The sequence below is a fragment of the Podarcis raffonei genome, chromosome 11 (genome assembly GCF_027172205.1).
Source record: "Podarcis raffonei isolate rPodRaf1 chromosome 11, rPodRaf1.pri, whole genome shotgun sequence".
Taxonomy (NCBI): domain Eukaryota; kingdom Metazoa; phylum Chordata; class Lepidosauria; order Squamata; family Lacertidae; genus Podarcis; species Podarcis raffonei.
Window position 1 is genome coordinate 38,115,646 of NC_070612.1, and position 19,179 is coordinate 38,134,824.

Genomic DNA, 19,179 nt, shown 5'->3' on the forward strand with positions numbered 1-19,179 from the left:
ACCTCCCTTCCTCCCTCCTTCTCTCATCCTCACAACAGCCCTGTGGGGTAAATTAGGCTGTGAGAGAACGATTGACCCCAAATCACCCACTGGGCTTCATGGTTGAGTTGATTTGAAGCCTGGTCTCCCCAGCTCTTAGTTCAGCACTCTAACCCAGGGTTCCTCAAACTTGGGTCTCCAACTCTTTTTGGACCACAGTTCCCATCATCCCTGACCATTTGTCCTGATAACTAGGAATGATGGGAGTTGTAGTCTAGCAACAGCTGGAGACCCAGGTTTGGGAAACCCTGCTCTAGCCACTGGCTTTTGGTAATTTTTTAATCTTAAATTATGTCACCCACCCTGGGATCTCTTGCTGACGAAGGCTGAGCTAAAGGTGAAATTAAAATAAATAAATTTCTGTGTGATGTTTAGTTCTCTTGGATAGAGAGGTTTGAATAAGTGAGCTGTCAGATACCGAAGTGGATGCTCTTCTGAGTGGCACTGTCTTTTGTTTCTACTTAATATGGTTTTGAAGTCGCATTGCCCAGGCTCGCAATCCGGGGGAAAGCGCTGCGTTCAACACCCTGCCTTTTAACAACAGAAGCCAGCAAGCACAAAAAATGAAAATGGAAAATGAAAATACCATCGTCAATGTTAAGAGGTGATTGATCCAAATCGTGCAACTGCATCCACAGGGATGTTCAAATAGGCAGAAGCAACTAATGGGATGTGGGTGTGTTCATTAAAGAGACTTTGACTGTAGGATGTCTGAAAGAGGTTTCTTGGCACTGGTGATTCTATTGGATGCTACACAGACCTTGAGGTTTTGCTTCCACTGCCAGGCAATTAGGCTTTTATCAGAATACCTTTGTGCTGTCATGGAAGCCGAGCATGACATAGCTTTGAAAGCCTTAATGCATTTACTTGAAACCCTTTGAGTTCTGTTGCTTAAACATTCCCTTTTTAAAGATACGTTATGGAAAAGTCTTCCGTTTTCTGTAGTTCTTTTCTCACATTTACCCATGCAAAGTTGCATAAAGTTGCATAAAGCGTCCACCATTTTCAGGGTGGGGTTGTACCTAGCTTAATGATGTCAGTCTCTTCTCTACTTTTTAACAAGACACGCCCCCCCCAAATGATTTTTTTTTTCCTTGTCAAAAGTGATCTCTCCAAACAAGACATCTAGTGAGCGAGAACTATCACCTTTTGTTTGGAAGAACGAGTCTTCGGAATTACAGTGGTACCTCGGGTTAAGTACTTAATTCATTCTGGAGGTCTGCTCTTAACCTGAAACTGTTCTTAACCTGAAGCACCACTTTAGCCAATGGGGCCTCCTACTGCCGCCGCTGTGCGATTTCCGTTCTCATCCTGAAGCAAAGTTCTTAACCCGAGGTACTATTTCTGTAACCTGAAGCGTATGTAACCTGAAGCATATGTAACACGAGGTACCACTGTAAAGTCTGCATATTGCAAGTTCTGCTAAGCAGTATAGATTTCTCATTAAAAAGGGAACAGGCTGAATTTAGATTGGAATAAATATTACCCACCTCCCCCAGATCAGACTGCTCACTTTGGTTGTGGGTTTAAGCATCAGGAATTTCAGCAGCGTTCTTTTTAGGTTTGAAAGCAAGAGCCCTCTTTCAGCATTAGCCAAGGGGGAATGTATTTACCTAATCTCAAGGAGGGCAAAACCATTTTAACTATCTGATAAAAGAAACAACCTACACAGTATAGGCAGCTCCCCCCCCCCACTTACATGGAGGTTACTTCCATGCACATAAGTGAAATTGGGTAAAGTGGGGAGCACCCTTTAAACGCCCTCTCTGCCGCTCTCTCTCCAATCCAGACCCAAATACTGTATCCAGAAATATCCACAACTAGGATGGAAGTTCTGGGGCGGGCTGGAGACAGCTCAGGGAAGCAGTGGCTGTTGCTGCTACGCTACTGCACACATCAGCTGTTAGGCGGGGAGGCTGAGCAGCGTAAACAAAGCCCCACTGCGCCTCTGGTTTCTTAGGGGCTTTCTCTGCCCTCAGTGACGTCCTCTTTGGGGGAGCATCTCCTCGCAAGCTGTGAGGACTTTTCAGCGCTCTCCCAGCATTTCCGGGTTTGAATTGAACTAGTTAATTATTTCCCTGCGACGTGCATATATGTAGTTGTGTGCAAGGCAGTCACACGTAAGTGAGGCTGGGCACCTGTATTGCACACTAAAATGAATTTGGATGTTTGGTCACCTTGGAGAAAATAGGCAGGAGCGGTAATTCACGTTGTCTGGAGATATGACAAATTTAACTGGGGTGGGGAACTGGCGGCCCATGTTTCACATCTGACTCATAAGGCCTTTCATTTGGGCTTCCTGACTCTCTACGAAGCCCCACCCCCTGAGTTGGTGGGGGTGGGAATACCTTGCTCTTCTTAATATGCACATTACAAATTGGGAAGCATGGAATAAACTTTGCAAGTGTTGTACAGTGGTACCTCGGGTTAAGAACTTAATTAGTTCTGGAGGTCCGTTCTTAACCTGAAAGTGTTCTTAACCTGAAGCACCACTTTAACTAATGGGGCCTCCTGCTGCCACCACACCACCGCCGCACGATTTCTGTTCTTATCCTGAAGCAAAGTTCTTAACCCGAGGTACTATTTCTGGGTTAGCGGAGTCTGTAACCTGAAGCGTCCGTAATCCGAGGTACCACTGTATTCTCATAGGCACCAGTGTGGGTTTTTCAGTAACAACAGTGGAATCTCCGAATGTGCTTCTGATTTGTGGCGCTGGGTTTTGGCTGGCAGCAGAAGATCTTCAGCGAGTAGGAGACTGGACATAAAAGTTACTCATCTCCCTGCAAGAGTAATGCAGCACTACTGATTGCTGTGAATTAACACAGCATTCTATAGAAACCTCTTCCTTGACACACCCTGTTGTAGCTTTGATGATCTTATGCTTACTTCCAATCAGGGAAGGCTTAAGAGGTCCACTTCATTTCCTTTGCTGGTTTCTTGCAAGGTAGGGAGTACCTTGCAGCAGATGCAGCCATCTAGGTTGTAAACAATCTTGGCTGCAGAAAAGTTCTCCTTTCTCTTGGTCTCCTTTGTTGCCTTTCGCTGACTGGCTCTGACTCTTACGGTTTGCTAAATGGCTGTTTTCATGTCCCTTCTGTTGCAGTTTCTTTAATTTTCCGGGCAAATGTGCATCTCTCTGATAGGAGGCAACAATTGGCACTAAGAATTCTTACACCTTAGGTGTGTGTTGTGTAACATTGTTGAAATAAAGGAGATTCTTAATCTCCAGTTGTGTTCCACATGCCCTTTTTTATCTGTAGAAGACGAGCGTATCAGGTTTCAGGTCAAGAGTGTGGCAGCGTAGCTCAACTTTTACAACAATTTGTTCATTTTCATAGAATTGTAAAGTTGGAAGGGATCCTAAGGATCATCTAGTCCAACCCTCTGCAATGCAGGAATCTCAACTAAAGCACTCATGAAAAGAAGCATGAATTTCTTCTTTTAGTGCCTGTTTCTGTGAGTCGCAGAGCTTGGCAATTAGTAATGGAGGCACAATTTACTTAACTGGTTGAGACGAGCTTTGTCTTCTGGTTTCTGTGACATTGAGGCCCAAGAGTTGTGTATTATCCACCTTCTTGAATTCACCTTTGCCATTACTTACTATGTTTCTGTGTAGTATTTAATTTTGAGGGGAAAGGTTGAGCTGTCTCCCCAAAAGCTTGAATTGCTGCTGTCTATGCCGCAGGTGACATAGACAGGGACGCGGGTGGCGCTGTGGGTAAAAGCCTCAGCGCCTAGGGCTTGCCGATCGAAAGGTCGGCGGTTCGAATCCCTGCGGCGGGGTGCGCTCCCGTTGTTCGGTCCCAGCGCCTGCCAACCTAGCAGTTCGAAAGCACCCCTGGGTGCAAGTAGATAAATAGGGACCGCTTTCTAGTGGGAAGGTAAACGGCGTTTCCGTGTGCGGCTCTGGCTCACCAGAGCAGCGATGTCACGCTGGCCACGTGACCCGGAAGTGTCTGCAGACAGCGCTGGCCCCCGGCCTCTTGAGTGAGATGGGCGCACAACCCTAGAGTCTGTCAAGACTGGCCCGTACGGGCAGGGGTACCTTTACCTTTACCTTATGCCGCAGGTGAACCCAGCAAGATCTCTACTTGGCAGCATTGTAATCCAGACTTCTTGAAAACTATAGGGCAGAGCACTAGATCTCTCTGACCTGCTTTCCAGCATTGCTCTGACGAAGTTAACAGATGGTTCAAATTGATTAGATCTCACCTGGAATCAACATAAATAGGTAGCAAAAGAACAAGGAGGGAGAACGCTGGCACTGACAAAATAAGAAAATAAGTTTGACCTCAGGGTTACCTTCTCTGTCCTTATGTTGGTTTCACTTCCTTGAAGAAAAAAAAACCAGATTGGGTGTCTAGTTTCTTGGTGTCATTTGAAATGCCAGTTTTGTAACTGCTCGCACCTGTGTGCAGTGAGTCACTACCATATCTTGATGGGATCTTGTTCTTTTCCATCCTTCCTCACTTTTTGCTCTTCTCAAGAGATTGCTTATTTCAGGTAAATCCAGGTAGCCATCTGTTCTGGTAAGTAACATCCATAGGTTCTGTACTTCAAAAATGGCATTGGGCCACAGGCATCTTTTTCGAAAATATCTGTCAGAAAATGCAAGGAGTAAAAACACACACACAAAAAGTCATATGTGGGCCTCCTGTTGAGTCAGAGTGCCATTTCAGCAGCCTACATGACAACTGTGCTTTTGAAAAGATAGATAGATATGCTAGCTAGACAGACCTGTTTCGGGATTGCCTTTGACTTGCATGCCAGCCACATTTCCGGAAGAGAATTTGGTACAGTAAAATATACAGTAGGCCTTCTTGGGTACGGCAAGGAAACACCTTTGTGTTCATCAGCATGAAAATGAATTTGCATTTCTTATCTACCTCTGTAGTTAGAAAATGCACCTGGATTTAGGCCTTGTGCACAGAACCATTTGAATGCATATGGTTGTCTGGGTCAGAGGACAATATAACTCTAGCCCCATCTTGTTCTTCATATAAAAGCAGAGCAGGCTAGTGGTGGATTTTTGATACTGTTGATGGGACAATAGGGTGGCACTGTGGTCTAAATCACTGAGCCTCTTGGGCTTGCTGATCAGGTCAGCAGTTCGAATTCCTGCGACAGGGTGAGCTCCCGTTGCTCTGTCCCAGCTCCTGCCAACCTAGCAGTTTGAAGGCACATCAGTGCAAGTAGATAAATAGGTACCACTGCAGTGGGAAGGTAAACGGTGCTTCCGTGCGCTCTGGTTTCCATCACGGTGTTCTGTTGCGCCAGAAGCAGTTTAGTCATGCTAGCCACATGACCCGGAAAGCTGTCTTTGGACAAACCCTTGGCCTGAAGCGAGATGGGCACCACAACTCCATAGCGCCTTTGACCGGAGTTAACCTCCTAGGGGTCTTTTACTTTACTTACTTTACTTTTGATGGGACAGTATCCTACGCTGCATCTCTGAGCAGCAGGTCACTCTTCCCTCATTCTGCCCCATAGCAGGTGCATGAGATGGCTGCCTCTCTCTTTTCAAGTTTGAGCGCAAACTTACCTTTCTGTAGCGATAGGCGAGGTGCTGCTGGCTCTTTGCTATGGCTTAGGCAGCGGTTCTCAACCTGTGGGTCCCCAGATGTTGTTGGACTACAACTCCCATCATCCCTGAGCTCTGGCCTTGCTAGCTAGGGGTGATGGGTGTTGTAGTTCAACAACATCTGGGGACCCACAGGTTGAGAAAGACTGGCTTAGAGGATGCCAGGAAAAACTTATGCAGAGGGCCTTCTCGGTAGTGGCGCCCTCCCTGTGGAACGCCCTCCCATCAGATGTCAAGGAAATAAACCACTACCTGACTTCTAGAAAACATCTGAAGGCAGCCCTTTTTAGGGAAGTTTTTAATGATTGATGTTTTATCATGTTTTTAATATTCTGTTGGGAGCCACCCAGAGTGGCTGGGGAGGCCTGGCCAGATGGGTGGGAGTATAAGTAATAAATTATTATTATTAGGTTGGTCTTATCAGCCCTGAGTCTTCCCCAAGCAAACATCAAGCCTTCCAGGGAGGGACCTGGCAACAAGGAGATCTTGCTGGCGGCAGAACAGGGGAGGATTTCTAGGGCTGTGTACACACCGTTCATTTTTAAAGCGCATGAGTTTCATCCGAAGACTCTTGGGAACTGTAGCTTAAGAGCGCTGGGAATTATAACACTGGGGGTAAGCTACACTTCCCAAGATTCTTTGGGAGAAGTGTTGTGCATTGAAGGTGTGCTTTTGTACGCAGCCTATGTCTTGCTCGTAAGATCCGGGCGCTCGTAAATGTACTCAGGAGCTTCTCGGTCATTGCTCTTCAGAGCTAATGTCTCCTTGATTGTAGTTGTGAGAGGTTGCCTTATATTGAGGTAGGCAATTAGCCCATCTAGGCCAGCACTCCCTGTTCTAATGGGCACGGTTCCTTCCTGCTGCCTGATGTTCTTCCTCAGTGGAAAATAGGAGCTGGGACTTAAAAGATGTTGATGTACCTTGGAGGCAGGTCTCAGACTGGGCAGCTGGTGCCCATGAAAATGGCAGTTTCCTAAGAGCGCAGGAAAATAAAAACTTTCACCAGGACAACTTGTGTGTTTTATTTTTTTAGAAGCCAAACACCGGCGTTGAGACTGTTGGCTTGCATGGATTATAAGCAAATTTATGGAAAATTTCTGTAATTTATAGTCTGATTCGCCTACTGATGTGCAGGGACAATGTGCTCCGTGGGGCACTGGAGCTTCAATCTCTGGCTCCTAGGAATCATGCACAGGTCCACCTGTTGCCTCTGTATTATCAAAACATATTTTTGAAACCCATGAGGCCTAGAAACTCTTCAGTGGAAATTGGGGCTTATGGGATGCTGAATTGGTGTCCCAGTATCCAGTTTTAAATTTGAACCCATGCAGTAGGAACGTACATGGGTCATATCCAGCTAACTCCTTCCATCAGCGCAAGAGCTTTTCCTTGCACAATAGAGCTTTTCTCTCTGGCCCAAGTGAGCTTCATGCCTGAGTGGGGATTCAAACCCTGATCTCCCAGGTCCTAGTCCGACACATTAACTACTACACCACACGGACTTCCTAGAGTACTTCTACTGTAGGGCAGCTCTATAAATTGAATAGGTATAAAGGGAAAGCCAAATGTCTCTTAGAAGGATCTGAAATGTTTTCCTTGAATTTTGGATTTGTTTGATTCTGGATTGTTTTATTGGATGTTTCAATGCATTGTGAACCACTTCTGAGATCCATTCCCCCCTTAAAATATAAAGCGGTATGGAAATGAAAAGAAAATAACAATAAAAAATAAATCCCATTGGTGGGAAAGGTGCCTAGACGTTCCATTGTGGCCACTGCAACCAAGGTTTACGGTGCCATTTGGCGATTCGCTTATACAGTGGAACCTCGGTTTTTGAGCATCTCTTAAGCCGAACGTTTTGGTTTTCGAACACCGAAAACCTGGAAGTAAATGCTTCCGTTTTCGAACGCGGCTCGGAAGTTGAACGGCTTCCAAGGTGTGTTTCTCCATTTTCTCAATGGAATTTTTCGACCTCCCATTGCGCCTTGGTTGTCAAACATTTTGGGAGTCGAACGGTCTTCCAGAACGCATTATGTTCGACAACCGAGCTACCACTGTATATCTGAGCTTCGAACACTGTTTCATAGGTAACCTTTGACAGGCTGAGAGCGAGTGAGGTTGCTTAGCGCCACCCAGTGAGGTGACACCGAGTAGAGCTTTGAACTTTGCGCATTAAGTATAGAACTCAGGTGTTTGTGTGGCGTAGGTTGTCTTAGGAGAGCTGGGATTTATGGCAAGTGCTCCTTACTGGTCAGCTGAGAGGATTGAGTGGAATGGAAGTATTAAAAATGAATGAGGCAAAGTAGTTCGGAAGGAGAGTTGGGGCAGGGTGGGGTGGGGGGGGGAGAGAGGCGAAATGTTTAACAAAGGCATTGATGTTTTAAATGCACAACAATATTACCTATTAATAATGAATGGTGTGGTAAGAGACCAAATGTGCCAGAGTAAGTTATTGCAGTTTATGGATTAGGTCAGAGAAACAAGTAAGCAATGCGGATGGTGTCTGGAGGTTCAGTGACTAAAAAAACATTTGCACGAGCCTCCTCAAGGTGGGTTGGTGTGTGGTGTGCGGGGAGCAACCTTTAAGGGGCAGTAATTGACACAGCAGCTTAGTCTGTAGCTTGGATGGGGTTGTCCTGAGGGGATACCTCCCCCACTCTGTCAAAGACTAGCATCCTGGAAAAAAATGCATTTGCAGTTCCTGTGTATTGGAGTTACATCCAAGATGGATGTGCTTGCATAGCTCATCCAGGGCTGGGCCTACTTGCATTGGGAGCCTGCTAGCTAAATTTGGAAAGCAGTTAGTGACCATTGGAGGACTTTGAATGCTACCTGGAGAGCAGTAAATCATGCCTTGATTCTCTTTCATAGCAAAGACCGAAACAGCACGTTCGCCGGCGGGTCTGCTACAGTAGTGGCTGGCTGCCTCTGCCAAGACCCCATACTCCCCCAACATTTCTCTGATGAAAATAGGAACGTCCTGTTCAATACTGCTACTACTTCTATTACTAGTACTACTACTAATATTTATACCCAACCCATCTGAATGGGTTGCCCCAAGCCACTCTGGGTGGCTTCCAACATACAGTAGAGTCAAACCTCAGATCCTGAACGCCTCCGTTTTGGAACGTTTTGGCTCCCGGACACTGAAAACCCCGAAGTAAATGCTCTGGTTTCCAAATGTTTTTTGGAAGCCGAACGTCTGACATGGCTTCCGCTTGAGTGCAGGAAGTTCCTGCAACCAATCTGAAGCCACGCCTCTGAAATGTTTATTTCGGAAGCCGAATGGGCTACGGAATGGATTACGTTCGACAAATGATGCTTGACTGTATATGAAAACATAATAAAACATTAAACATTTAGAAAACTTCCCTATACAGGACTGCCTTCGTATGTCTTCTAAAGGTTGTATAGTCACTTATCTCCTTGGCTCAGCGGTTGCATAACTCCATACCCTCCAACATTTCTCCGATGAAATTTGGGACGCCCTAAATAAAAGCGGGACATTCCAGGATCAAGTCAGAAACTGGGATGGCTTCTGTAAATCCTGGACTTTCCCTGGAAAAATGACCAGCCTTTTTCTCCTGAAATGTTGTTGGACTATTTATTTATTTAGAAAGATTCATAAGCTGCTTGATCACAAAGCTTTCTAAGTAAAAAGATTGCAGCCAAGCTAAAATACGCAAAGCTGTTGAAAAAACAAATATACATAAAATCACTGTCTGTAAAGCACAGATAAAATTAGCAAAACGCTTAAAAACTGATAGAGGTAACTACATTGTATGACTACAACTCCTGTCATCTCTGACAATTGGTGATGCTGGCTGGGGAGTCTGGAAAGTGTTGTCCCAACAACATTGTGTTGAGGGTGTAGTGTTGGGGAAGGGTGTTTTTATAGTCTAGTCTGAAGCATCCTTGCATAGAAATAGAAATTGTGATAGGATTGGATGTTGCAGTTGGTTACTAGACAATGTCCAATGTTACTTGGAGCAGACCCGTTGAAATGAATGGCCTTAAGTCTATGGTTTTCAGTGGGTGGTATTCTGAGTGTGATTGACGTTGGACATTGCCCTGAAGCAGGGATGGAAGACCTCAGATCCGGGGGCCAAATGCATCCCTCTAACCAACCCGTGAATTCTCCATATGTCATATCCCTTACCTGTCCTACTTTGCACCCTCCTTGAGAAGTTGTTGCTTGGCTAGAATGCCACCTTGAACTCTGATAATGCCTTTCCTTTTCCTGAATAGAGGATAGGAGTGTGTGTATAAGTTAGTCTACTGTAAACGTAAAGGGACCCCTGACAATTAAGTCCAGTCGCGAATGACTCTGGGGTTGCGGCGCTCATCTTGCTTTACAGGCTGGGGGAGCCGGCATTTGGCCGCTTCCTCAGACAGTTTTTTCCAGGTCATGTGGCCAGCATGACTAAGCCGCTTCTGGTGAAACCAGAGCAGTGCATGGAAACACCATTTACCTTTCTGCCAGAGAGGTACCTATTTATCTACTTGCACTTTGACGTGCTTTCGAACTGCTAGGTTGGCAGAAGCTGGGACAGAGCAGCAGGCGCTCACTCTGTCGCGGGGATTCGAACTGCCCACCTTTCAATCGCCAAGCCCAAGTGGCACAGTGGTTTAACCCGCAGCACCACCCGCGTCCCTCTACAGTGGTACCTTGGGTTACGTACGCTTCAGGTTACATACGCTTCAGGTTAAAGACTCCGCTAACCCAGAAATAGTACCTCGGGTTAAGAACTTTGCTTCAGGATGAGAACAGAAATTGTGCTCCGGCGGCGCAGCAGCAGCAGGAGGCTCCATTAGCTAAAGTGGTGCTTCAGGTTAAGAACAGTTTCAGGTTAAGTACGGACCTCTGGAACGAATTAAGTACTTAACCTGAGGTACCACTGTACTGTACAAAGGTAAAAATGATAAGAACATAAGAATCTGCTGGATCAGGCCAAAGACCCACCTGGTCCAGCCTCCTGTTCTTGCAGTGGCCAACTGTGGAAGCCTTGTAGGAAACAAGAACACTCTTCTCTGCTGTGGTTTTCAGAAATGGTATTCTCCAGTCCATGGAGGTACAGCCTAGGCATCATGGCTAGTAGCCTTGGCTAGCCTTCTCCTCTCTGAATTTGTCTGCTCCTCTTCAAAAAACCATCCAAGTTGGGGACCATCACAGCGATTTCCATAGTTTAACCACACTTTCGCCTCTGGCCCCATCATCCACTGGTATGTGGCTCCTGAAAGATGGCTTAGAAGGGAATGCTGCCCTTGAGCTGAGAAATGGTTAGCCAGTTGAGTCGCAATCTGTGACTCCCTAATACCTTAGGGCAGTTTGAGGATATTCTGTAGACCCGTTAATAATGGAGTTCTGCGCCTGATTGAAAAGTTAAATCCGTGAAAGATGATTATTTATTTTCTTGATCCTGGCCTTGCTGGAAAGCAGCAACTCGAAATGTGTGGTTTAATATATTTTTTTAAAAGGTCCTTATCCCAAAGGTGGGATGCTCAGCCAAGAATACTAATACGTTTCAGATTATATTGCATTATGGTTTCTAAATTGAGAGAGAGATGTTTACATTGCCTTGCATAATGCATCCATGCTTTTTTAAAGAAACTACCCTACTTAATACAGACTTTGGAAAACTTTGCTGCCTTTTAATAGGAGTTGTGTGGCCTGTAGAGACCAGCTGCAGAGCAATGCTGCACTCAGGGCAGCGGGAAGGCAGACAATTGCTTGGCACCTTTTCAAGGCTAAGTGGTCTGTGGACAAAGCTCTGCTTCCCTGGGTCTTGTTTAGGCTTAATTCTCACCCTTGCATTTGTTGGTGCATACCAGGAGTGGGGAACATGTGCTCCTCCTTGAAGTTGCTGAACTCCCATCAGTCCTAGCAAGCATGGCCCAGTGGTTGATGGGAGTTGTAGTTCAGCCACATCTGGAGGGCTAAAGTTTCCCTTTAGCTCATGAATAGTAGTAGTAGTAGTAGTAGTAATTTTTTTATTATTATTTATACCCTGCCCATCCGGCTGGGTTTCCCCAGCCACTCTGGGCAGCTCCCAACAGATTAAAAACAGAATAAAACCTCACATATTAAAAACTTCCCTAAACAGGGCTGCCTTCAGATGTCTTCTAAAAGTCAAGTAGTTGTTTTATTTCCTTGACATCTGATGGGAGGGCATTCCACAGGGCGGGCACCACCACTGAGAAGGCCCTCTGCCTGGTTGGTTCCCTGTAACCTCACTTCTCACAGTGAGGGAACCGCCAGAAAGCCCTCGGAGCTGGACCTCAGTTTCCAGGCTGAACAAGGGGGTGGAGACGCAGAAACCAAAAGAGAGCAGGTGACCTATTAGTGGTACCTCAGGTTACATACGCTTCAGGTTACAGACTCCGCTAACCCAGAAAAATTACCTCGGGTTAAGAACTTTGCTTCAGGATGAGAACAGAAATTGTGCTCCAGCGGTGCGGCAGCATCAGGAGACCCCATTAGCTAAAGTGGTGCTTCAGGTTAAGAACAGTTTCATGTTAAGAACCGACCTCCGGAACGAATTAAGTACCACTTAACCTGAGGTACCACTATTGTCCTTTTCATGGTACACGCATCCCCCCACTTAGTGTGACTGCGGTGCCAGGATGTTGGACGATTCGGTGTTTCCTCAACTTGGGTCTCCAGCTGTTTTTGGACTACAACTCCCACCATCCCTAGCTAGCAGGACCAGTGGTCAGGAGTGATGGGAATTGTAGTCCAAATGGAGAGCCAAGTTGGGGAAACACTGGACTAGATGATCCTCAGGGTCTCTTCCAATGCTATGATTCTGCCCTTCTGCAACCTGGTACCCTCGTGATGTTGCTGGCCAAGCCTGCATCACCAGTAGTCAGGAAGGATGGGAGTTGTGTTCAAGCAACACTTGGAGGGTCACAGTTTCACCATGCCAGCTCTATTAGGCTAATATTGGGAGCAACGGTGTTTGGGTTTTTGTTCTGTTTTTACCCACACCCCACAAATTCTTATACCTGTAAATCAAGTTCCTGCCAAGGATAGAACTAGCTGATTGATAAAACAAAGCAAGCTACTTTCTGTGATTTCTCAGAGAGATGTTCCCTTTCATCATGGCTGGTGTCAATTTTATGGCACATGCAAAGCAAAGATGGCAGTGGGGGAGAGAGTTCTGTCTCTCATTAGAAGTGATTTGTCCTGCTAATCTCTCACTTCAGTGTGAGCAGACTTGCACTTACTTCATCCGGCCTGCCAAAATTAACTTTCCCTCGCTGAGCGGCACTAGCGTGGCTGCAGAGAAGGGCCCGAAGTCATGTTGCTTTTTGTGTTTGGAGATGCTAGATCATTCCGCTTCCTGTTCTGGGGGAAAGCAGCTGTTTTCAGATTGCTCTTTTTCTCTCTTCAGAGAGAACTCCTCGGCAGAGAAGTTGGCTACACAACAAATTACTCGGAGAGACAATCTCCAGCATATCCTCCCTCAGGGTTCTCAAACGGAGCTTTAACTTGATTAATGCCAAAAGAGGGATTGCGAGTTGCTCCAGTGGAGTAGAAAGGGGCTGAATTCTTGCTCCAATCCAGACAACACTCAAAGTCAACTGCTCTCTTCCCCCCACTCCCCAAAGGAGAAACCCCCCCCCCGCTGGTCTCAGCTGTGGCCCCCGGCTATGCATTTAACAGATTGCTTGGCTGCAGCTGATCTGCAGGTAGCCGTCGAAGTGATTAAACCGAAGGAAACCGTTGGAAAATTCCAGTCACCCAGCACCGGTGGGAACATGTGGTGCTAAAATAATGAGGGTGTGTGTTTTGGGGTGGAGAGGAGGGAGGGGGTTGGGGGGGCAGGGCGGATGGGGTGTTTAAAACACTGCTGGCGATTTCACATTTCACTTTTTTCAATGTCCTGTCTTCTGCAAAGGTCTGGATAAGTTGTGCAGACTAATAGGCAACCTTGCATTTATCTTGTGCCGAGGACCTACTTTCCTTGTAGCACAAATGGGGTGGCGAAAGCAAAATGGGAAAATTTGGCCTTTTGTGGAATAAGGCTTTTGTTTTAATGTCATGGTGGGGGAGCCCTCCTGCGTACCTCTTTCCTTGATTTCTTTGTAACTTGCGCTTGGAATACATGTGTAGATCTGTGGCCCTCCCAAGGAGGAGTGTCCTGTCTTCTGCAGCCATGTTGGACAGCTAAGGAGGGGAGGGCAATAACAGAGAACAGCCAGTGCCCAGGCTGAGTCCAGACTCCTCCAACATGCCGAAGAAAGGGCTCAGAAATAAGAAAGGCTTCAACGGAAGGATCTGAAAATCGCTTTGCCCCTGTGAATGAGCATAGGCTGAAAAGTGGAAGGGCATTTTGTAACCTTCTGTTTCTGAGTTTAGAGGGTTTGCTGCTTCTCCTTCTCCAACTTTGATTTCCTGGATTTTGGCCGCACCCCAGTTCTGTCGCTTTCTTTGTGCCGAAATCGGGCCTGCAGGCCTGGTCTGGGACCCTCAGGCATTGCAAAGTCTGCATGTTTTTCAGAGTGCTTTTCCTGGGGTTCCTATGGGCTGCATGTCTCTCTCTCTTTCTCTCCAGGCAGCATATTTCAGTGCAACACGTTACTTGCCTTCAGCATTATTTCTCGGTCCCCCACCATCTGCTAAAGGTCTTAACTGTTGCATAGCTCTGTGAAAACTCAGGGTTCAGGCAACTTGTCTGCATAGGAATACCTGAAGGAGGCTTCCCCAAGCTTTAACGTTCAAAGCAGTGCTTCACAAAGAGCTAAGAGCTTCCCAATCCACTTCCCCAGGGATGCGTTCATACTCAACAAGAGGGCATCGTAGAATTGTAGAGTTGGAATAATAATAATTTATTATTTGTACCCCGCCCATCTGGCTGGGTTTCCCCAGCCACTCTGGGCGGCTTCCAACAAAGATTAAAAATACATTAAAATGTCACACATTAAAATTTTCCCTGAACAGAGCTGCCTTCAGATGTCTTCTAAATGTCAGGTAGTTGTTTATCTCTTTGCCATCTGATGGGAGGGCGTTCCACAGGGCAGGCGCAACTACCGAGAAGGCCCTCTGCCTGGTTCCCTGTAGCTTTGCTTCTCGCAGTGAGGGAGCTGCCAGAAGGCCCTCGGCGCTGGACCTCAGTGTCCAGGTAGAATGATGGGGGGTGGAGACGCTCCTTCAGGTATACTGGGCTGAGGCCATTTAGGGCTTTAAAGGTCAACACCCACACTTTGAATTGTGCTCGGACATGTACTGGGAGCCAATGTAGGTCTTTCAAGACCGGTGTTATGTGGTCTCGGCCTCCGAGGGTCATTGCAGGAATCTCAGCTAAAGTAGTTAAAACAGAAGCCCCTCCAACCGCTGCTTAAAAACCTCCAAGGATGGAGATCGCCCACAACCTCCCAAGGGAGACCATTCCACCACTGAACAGCTTTTACAGTCAGAAAGTTCTTCATGGAACCATTCAGAGGACTCAGGGGAGTGGGGGAGCCTGTCTCACAATCATTGCAGTGAATATTTCTTAGTTGCTTAGCATGGAACAGGTGGTTGCCCTCAGAAAAAAACTTTGCTCAGTGTCCCCAAACTCTTTTGGCCACTCTGAAGGGGTGTTGTTTTTCCTACAGGAGACTCCAGGCCTGTAGCGAAGCCTGAGGAGTTTGGCTTCACTACAAGCACACTAATGCACATTTATTTCATGCCATCTTTACTGTGGTATAAAACCCTCTTTTTATCACTCTGTAGAAGTATCATTCAATAGTTCTGGAGTGTGAGCACACCCTTGGTCTGTTAACTGGCAGATCAGCCAGAACTTAACAATACAGAGAGTTGCTAATTCTTCTTTCCCTCATGAACTGCTCCGTCTTGGAGTACGAAGCCCAAGCGCTGGGAATGAACCTTTAGAAAGGTTGAATGTTAACCTGCTTGTGATTTCTAGAATTTAGGACAGCCTTCCTCAGCCTGGTATCTGCAGTCCAAAAAATCTGGAAGGCATCTGGGTGGGGGAAAGGATCATCTGAAAGTGTTTTTCAAACTTGGGTCGCCTGCTGTTGTGGGACTACAACTCCCACCCATCCCTGGCCACTGCTCTTGCTAGCTAGGGATGATGGGAGTTGTAGTCCAAAAACAGCTGGAGACCCAAGTTTGAGAAACGCTGGTTTGCACCCAAGACTACTTTGGGGCAAAGGTTGGTTTCTGTTTCATCAAATGTTGCATGCTGATAATTGGACTGTGCTAATGGTAGCATCCTAGTGGGTATTGAATTTGGTGCCCGGCAGTGAATGGGAGTCTTTTTGAGTGGAATTTAAACAGCTGCACGTAGCCGAGAGGTGTGTCGGGTCATTCCCTGCTCTAATTCTGCTCTTCTTGGCTTCTCTTCCCTTCTGCAGATCACCATCATCTTCAAATCTTACCAAGACTGCACAGATCAGAAAGTGTACCAGGCCGTGACCGACGATTTGCCTGCCGCCTTTGTTGACGGCACAACCAGCGGTGGCGATGGCGACACCAAGAGCTTGCACATTGTGGAGCGAGTGAGCGGCAAGTATGTGGAGATGCACGCCCGGTATATTGGGACCACGGTCTTTGTGCGCCAGCTGGGCCGCTACCTAACACTCGCCATACGCATGCCGGAAGAGCTCGCCATGGCTTATGAAGAGAGCCAAGACCTCCAGCTCTGTGTGAACGGCTGCTCCTCCAGCGAGCGCATCGACGACAGCGGGCACCTCCCTTTGCCCGTGATGGGGCAGCTCCTCCCTCCGGGCGCTTCTAGCCAGACCCGGTCCGTGTACACCTTAGAGAGCGCCACGGCCAAATGCCACGAGAAGATGCTGCTGAAGGACATCTATTTTTACTCTTGCGTGTTCGATTTGCTGACCACCGGCGATGCCAACTTCACGGCAGCTGCCCACAGTGCCTTGCAAGACGTTGAGGCTCTGCACCCCAGGAAGGAGCGGTGGCACATCTTCCCCGACAACGGGGCGGCTGGCCAAGGGCAGCAGCTTTTGTGTCTTAGTCTTGGACTCACGTGCTTGATGCTTGTTGTGTTTTTGTAGGGTTGTGTTGGGTTCCCCCATCCCCGAGAACAAAGGTTTAAAAATATATATTGTCATAATATATTGACTTAAAGATTATATATGTATATACCATGTATATGAAGGGATGCTTCCGCCTTTCCCACCCCCTCCTCCTGGGACGCCCAGCGGATTGTACATATTGTGTTAGTTTTTCTTTCCTCATGTACGTTGGATGTAATATTCTTTTTTTGATTGTAATAATTTTTTGCTTTGCAGTTGGTGAAATGTTTTATAATGTCCTTTCATCAGGACCTGATAGAAAGCACTTTATTTTTTATATATTGAATATTTATGTGTATCTAGGTACTATGTAAAGCATTTAGCCACGTGTACATACATCATACCCAGTGCTCCCTCTAAGTATTACCTAGCTGAACTCACGAGCTTCTGCGGTCCTTTCCTCCTCCTCTCTCTGCTTCGCCTTTTGAGGCAAACCCAAGAAGTTGGCTGGAGGGGGGGAAGATAGGTGCAGGTCTGGGATGAGCTAATTCTTTCTTTTGGACCCTGGGCCAGTAGCCAGCCTGTGTTCCATAAGAACAAAAAGGTCATTTGATATTGATCCTCACAATTGGAACCGCCCCTTGCTGCATCACTCCTGATGCAGATGTTTCCCGCCCCCTTCTCCTGAGGACTGCTTTCTTGTGTGTGATGGGGAGGTGGCATTTTGTGCTCGGGTATTGACTCGCCAAGTGCAAAATGCATTTCTCGCCTCGGGTCATGAAGGGCACGAACGTAGAAAACGGTGTCTCTGTCTCCTTCCCAAACGTACACGTGTGAAACCCAAAACTCGCTGAGGTTTTTGGGGCTTGGTCTCTTAATATATATCGATTATATGGATATCTTCAAGTGGTTTGTATTAAGTGTGTTCCCTATGATAGTGGTAGGCCTCACTGGGTTAATCATGTCTGATTTCTCTCTCTCCTCCTTGCCCCCCCCCCAAAATGTAGGCACCTTCAGCCTACCTAAATAAGTTTTTTGCAACAACTACAAACCCCCCCCCCCCAAAGCTTTGGAGATAAACCTTTTAGAATTCTGACTTAGGTGTTTGTCTAAAAAAGGAGAAAATAAGGGAACCCCCCCAGTTTGCTCCAAAAAGCTTGCTGTGCCGGCCTATATTTTACATTTGGAGCCTGAACAGCCTAAGGCAACAGGAGAATTTGCTCAAAGGTTGCCTGGTCATCATTCCCAGATCTAGTTTTTTGTTTGCAACTTGCTAAACTGCAGTAGCTTCTTCTGTTACAAAATTCAGACATTGAGGCACCTTTAAAGATCTGACTGATTTTACCAGATTGGTGATGCAAGCGGTAACCCACGAAGCCGCAGTCCACCTTAAACATCTCTGGATTCTACCTCCCACTATTCCCGACGTCGGCCATGCTGGCAGAAGCGGATGACATTGCAACAACAACTGCAGAAGCGCAGCTTTTCTGTCTCGGGGTACAGCTACGAAAGTGTACGTCATGTTAAGTTTTTGAGGTGCCCCAAGATCATTCCTTTCATACGGCGCAGGCAATCATATACACATTTCATATTTAGAGGCTCAATTCCCACTCCTGTGTTTTGCTAGAGGACCCTGTGGCATATTGCAGCTGCAGTTGGACCTACACCCAGCTCTTTTTCAAAAGGCTCTCTGCCAACGTTTTCCCTCCCCCCTATGCTCTCTTGATCATCCTGGGGGTGAGGAAGCTAAGAGTACTTCCCCCCTCTCCCTTTTTACCTATGAAAGCCCAGTGGGACACTTGGGAGAATCTTTGAGCTCTAGGTTGGCATCTAGGCAGGTAGCAAAACTCGCATAGCATCGAAGTGCCAACCTCATTCCAGATTTAGTGAGCAGAGGGGTAGCTGAAATTACTAAGTATAAAGGAAGGTACGGAGCTTGGGCTTAGCTGAAACTTCTTGAAATATTTCAAGAATGGTTTTAAAACGGCAATTTTGTGTAAAGCTGTCCTTTTATTTTTTGTTGATTAGGGCAGCACAGAATTTGAAGCAAAACCTCCCCCTCCCCCTCCCCCTGAATCTTGTCTGGAGAGAAGCATTGATGGTCTTAGAATAGTTGGATTTTCCCGTTTTTTTGTGTGCCAAGTGGAAAGGTATTTGTGGAAGAAGCCCGATAGACAAGCTTAGAGGTGTAACTGCTGTGTGAGCCCATCGTAAAGAGCAGCTGTGTGCTAGCTAATTTCCTGTGTTCCCAAAGCCCCGCGAGTATCTATGTACACTAATATCTAAATCATAAAGTCCAGAGATAAGTAATATTTCAGAAATGTTAGAACCTGGAGTGTGTGGGGTTTTTCTTCTCTTTTCTTTCTTTCTTGTTCCTGCTGTGGGATTTCTTTAGAAAATGTTATTTGCACATGTTGGCTCTTGAAGTCCATCACAGTCAAGAGAGCTTTGGTTAATGCCAAACATATGGATAGTTTGAAGCGAGTGAGTGGTGTCTGGGGACAGCTTGCGCTTAGAAGGAACACTAGTTTTCACAGACACTCCAAACGGCTGGCTGTCTCTCTCTCTCC

At 46.6% G+C, this 19,179-nt stretch overlaps 1 protein-coding gene across 3 annotated transcripts in view; it reads left to right on the forward strand.

Annotated features, from left to right (window-relative positions):
* RGMB (repulsive guidance molecule BMP co-receptor b) overlaps window positions 1–17,660 on the forward strand; it is a 39,977-nt gene extending 22,317 nt beyond the window's left edge. For all 3 annotated transcript variants that reach the window (XM_053407884.1, XM_053407886.1, XM_053407885.1), the window contains one exon: window positions 15,983–17,660. In XM_053407884.1, coding sequence (XP_053263859.1) covers window positions 15,983–16,648 — 666 coding nt within the window. In that variant the 3' untranslated portion in view covers window positions 16,649–17,660. The remainder of the gene's footprint in view (window positions 1–15,982) is intronic.
* The last annotated feature ends 1,519 nt before the right edge of the window (window positions 17,661–19,179 follow it).